Genomic DNA, 3,856 nt, shown 5'->3' with positions numbered 1-3,856 from the left:
ATTATCCTTCTATTCATATTTTTTTATGAATCATAAATAGATTTTATATGTTTTTAAATTATAATATGTATTCTTTCTTTAACAAGAACAAATCATAACTAAATAGAATCATTAAAGACTAAGAGAGGAAAACTAATCGCTTACATAAATTCAGGTCTTTGGGATCTGGGAGTGGAAGAAACAGAAGAAGCCAATAGTTTTTGATATGGTTGTCTTGTGAAATGTAAGCAAGGTAATTGCCTTTGAAAAAAATTTAGGCACTCCAATGAGAAATATAAGGATTAATTTCAAAACTTCAAAGTAATAAAAAAAAGAAGAAGGATTTTAGTGGTATTAAAATTAACAATAAGGAGTTTTATGATATAGATTAAACTTTAGGGACTGCGATGAGAACTAAGCTTAAGTCAGGGACTGAAGAAAAAATATACCCTATCTCTTGTTGCCTATGAAAAGTGAAGACTGAACTGTAACTAAACCCTAACCTTTTGAACTGGTGATTACGGGAAATAAAATTTGAATTCAGTGCCCTATTTGATATCCCATTTTCACCTTCGGATCAGGTCAGTACTCTTTCTCACCTCTTCTCTTATCTCTATCTACTCAATTTGTAATTTCAAATGTAGTATCAGTTGTTAGTATTCACTTGAAATAATTTGAATTTTTCACATTAAATGCTTCCAAACGAATGCTTCGGTACTTAGGGTGAGAACATTGAATTTGTAGGACATGAGAATGTGATGGACAAACCTGGATGATGTGTGGGAAAGTAATGAAAAAGGATTCAGTGGCCCTAATTCCTTCTTTTTTCTTCAAGTATAGCCTTGAACTGGGTGGCATTCTTAGTCAATTGGGGTAGGAGTTATTGCTCTCTTTATTGGATTGATTGTAAAGTTGACTTTCACTTGGGAAATTCTAATCCTGTGTTTTTAGCATGACCAATGGCAATTTTAATCAGCATGCATCCATTTTTAAGATATAGCCTTGAACTGGCTGGTATCCTTAGTCAATTATGATAGGAGTTAGCCACTATATTATCCCTTTGCTCTCTTTATTGGATTGATTGCAAAGTTGATGTAGTTCAAATTTCCTTTAGGAATTCTAATCCTGTGTTTTTAACATGATTCATGGCATTTTGATGAGCATCCATCCTTTTATTTAAAAAATTTCTTTTACAGCATCATCGAGTTTTACATGTTGCAGTTAAATCTACAAGGAAGCTTTGTGTGGTAATTTTAGAGTTGAGGGATAGACACCACACAAGGGTGGCAACTTTCAAGTATTGCTATTAGATTTGCTCAAAAAGCAACCTAATCTAGGATTCTTTTATTACTAAAAGTACCTATACATTTGCCTCTCTTAAGCATGCCTTTTGTTGTCTAGATGAGTAATGGTATCCTGATAAAATCATGAATTGGAAGTCCAAAGAAGAAACTATTATTAGGGCTTAAAAATCAACTGTTAAGTCTCAATGTAATGGTGTATAAATGTTGTATTCTTCCTTCGAGAGTCTAATTTGGATGAGTCGGCAACAGTACTATTGGGTTTGACGAGCATATAGCAACAATATAATATCTTTATCAGCCTCTTTCTTATTTTTCTTCTTTTTCTATTAGGGTTCTTCTTTGCATTTCAATTTTTAATCTCAGCTCAATGGTGGAATTTAAAATTCCAAGTTCTAATTTTTTGTATTTCTTGTTCGATATTGCTAGTTAGATTTGGAGTTTTATATAAAATTTGATAGTCTATTTTATCATTTTTTTTCCAGCGATCGAGTTTGGCACACATCATGGCTTCAAGTTTAGTTTCCAAATGTTCCTGTGGTACGCTTTGTCAATATAATCAACTGGATGATTATTGGTTTTAATTATATGTTCTTTATAATGAATTCTTGTTTTAGATTGAGTGGATCATTTTGTATTTACCTTAAAGGTTGCTGTTTTGATCTTAGGGTTTTAACTTTTTTAGGGATAAATGGCTATTAGCTTCATTCACTTTTATGTAGAAGATCAAATTTTGACTTACTTTTATGTCTCTTAAACTTTACTTTGTGCTATTGCCTTTGATTTCATTTTAAACGTCTTGTTATTAAGCATGGTTTTTCATGGTTGACTTATTGAATCATTGGTGAACATGACTAGTTGGCCGTTCAATTTTGGGAGGTCTTGGCAGTAACCTTTCTGGTTTAATGGGCACATCAAATCAAATGACAAGCAGTAATTATATGTGTCAGGTTAGCTAATTCTAAATTATGTCATTTTTATGTAAATGGCCACTGTAATACAAGATTGGGTTGATATTTGCTTGTAGCCTGCTTTCGCCTGCTTTGATTTCTTCAATTGATTTCCACAATTGATTAAAGTGTATTTGGAGACTAGAAGTTCATTTTTCTTTGAAATTTGCAAAATGACCATTGATTGAAATCGTTGATGAGCAGTTGATTGAGCTGTGACATTTCTGTTAAATCTGCTAACATCTTTTGCTGTACCTTGTTTCTATAGACGGTCGTAATATTCATTTGTGCTTTTGTAGCAACTAAGGACATTTATACAAATGAGGACTGTTCTCAAAGTTGTTGACAATTCCGGTGCAAAGAAGGTGATGTGCATACAAGCTCTGAAGGGGAAGAAAGGAGCAAGATTGGGGGACACAATAATTGCTTCAGTAAAAGAAGCCATGCCAAATGGGAAAGTGAAGAAAGGAAAGGTTGTATATGGTGTAGTTGTTCGAGCTGCCATGCAGCGGGGCCGTTGTGATGGGAGTGAGGTCAAGTTTGATGACAATGCTGTTGTTTTGGTTGATAAGCAAGGTCAACCAATTGGGACTAGAGTATTTGGGCCAGTTCCACATGAGCTAAGGAAGAAAAAGCATGTCAAGATCCTTACTCTGGCAGAGCATATTGCTTGAGGTCAGGATTTCTTGCTATGAAAAATATTTCCAATTTATGATCTCTGCAGGGCCTGGGGACTTTGTTAGTGTATTGTTGAGGGAGAGCTTTTAAGATGAAAAACAAATTGTTGAATGCTTTAATTAAAGAGTAGAAGTTGATCATATTTCTTTCCTCTAAGAATTCAGGTCAGTAGGAGAAAGACAATGTGAAAGAGAGCCCCATAGGGTGGGAGCTTTGGCTACCATATGCTAACTTATTTTATTGGTGCAGTCATTATTAGTTATTTTTAGCATTAGAGGGCCATATTGTCCTTGTACTATTTGGGCCCATTCAGGTGTTTCAGTAATTCTCTGTTTTCAAATTATAAAATAAACGTTTTTACAGTTTGAAGAAAATATGCAATTAATTCTCTGTATTTTTATTTAAATACATCTTTAACAATGAGAAAATGAAAATCAGGAGTCTTAATTAGTTCTCATTTTTTTCTTTACAATTTCTAAATTAATCTCATTATAGGCAAAATGGGCACTTGGACACCTGAATTTTAGTTATCTTGTTATTTTAAAACCTGTACTTGAATTCTATTTTTTAATTTTTGATTTAATTTAACAAATATAGAAATATATTTCCTTTACAATATGTAAATACTTATGCAAAATATTTGTAGATTTGTTAAATGAAACTGTACGTAAAAAAAGTATAAATATGATAATAAATTATATTAAATGTTTGTCAGGTAATGAAGATTTACGAGGAGTTAGACTCGCTATTGGACTGCAAGATTTTTAGACACGGGCATTTTACGTAAATATTAAATAGTTAGGCTCATTATTATTAATTTATTTTATAAATAAAATAGAAAATATGATTGAAATACAGAGAATATAATACGTTTTTCGTTGATTTTCTCTTTAACTTAATGAATTCAAATAATATTTTGCTCTTTTTCTAAATTATCTACTCCAGTTA

General features: G+C 32.2%; 1 protein-coding gene across 2 annotated transcripts; it reads left to right on the top strand.

Annotated features, from left to right (window-relative positions):
- The first annotated feature begins 408 nt into the window (after positions 1 to 408).
- Positions 409 to 3,050, top strand: LOC8275072 (50S ribosomal protein HLP, mitochondrial). 2 transcript variants are annotated; one of them, XM_015723622.3, is made up of 5 exons: positions 461 to 560; positions 724 to 852; positions 1,766 to 1,820; positions 2,139 to 2,230; positions 2,530 to 3,050. In XM_015723622.3, the coding sequence occupies exons 3-5, from the start codon at positions 1,787 to 1,789 to the stop codon at positions 2,902 to 2,904; spliced, it is 501 nt and encodes a 166-aa protein (XP_015579108.1). In that variant the 5' UTR covers positions 461 to 560; positions 724 to 852; positions 1,766 to 1,786; the 3' UTR covers positions 2,905 to 3,050. The 2 variants fall into 2 exon arrangements, with proteins under 2 accessions (XP_015579107.1, XP_015579108.1); XM_015723621.3 differs by lacking the exon at positions 724 to 852 and having other exon boundaries at positions 409 to 560.
- Positions 3,051 to 3,856: the final 806 nt, after the last annotated feature.

This window comes from Ricinus communis, chromosome 2, assembly GCF_019578655.1.
Source record: "Ricinus communis isolate WT05 ecotype wild-type chromosome 2, ASM1957865v1, whole genome shotgun sequence".
Classification (NCBI taxonomy): Eukaryota; Viridiplantae; Streptophyta; class Magnoliopsida; order Malpighiales; family Euphorbiaceae; genus Ricinus; species Ricinus communis.
Note: the sequence above shows the minus strand (reverse complement) of the source record. Positions and strands in the feature narration are given on the sequence as shown.

Bases quoted from the DNA above. Each gene is read 5' to 3' on its own strand.
- LOC8275072 (XM_015723621.3), top strand. From the start codon at position 1,787: ATGGCTTCAAGTTTAGTTTCCAAATGTTCCTGTG. The intron at 1,821-2,138 runs GTACGCTTTGTC...GAACATGACTAG, and splicing joins AGTTTCCAAATGTTCCTGTG to TTGGCCGTTCAATTTTGGGA. The intron at 2,231-2,529 runs GTTAGCTAATTC...GTGCTTTTGTAG, and splicing joins GCAGTAATTATATGTGTCAG to CAACTAAGGACATTTATACA.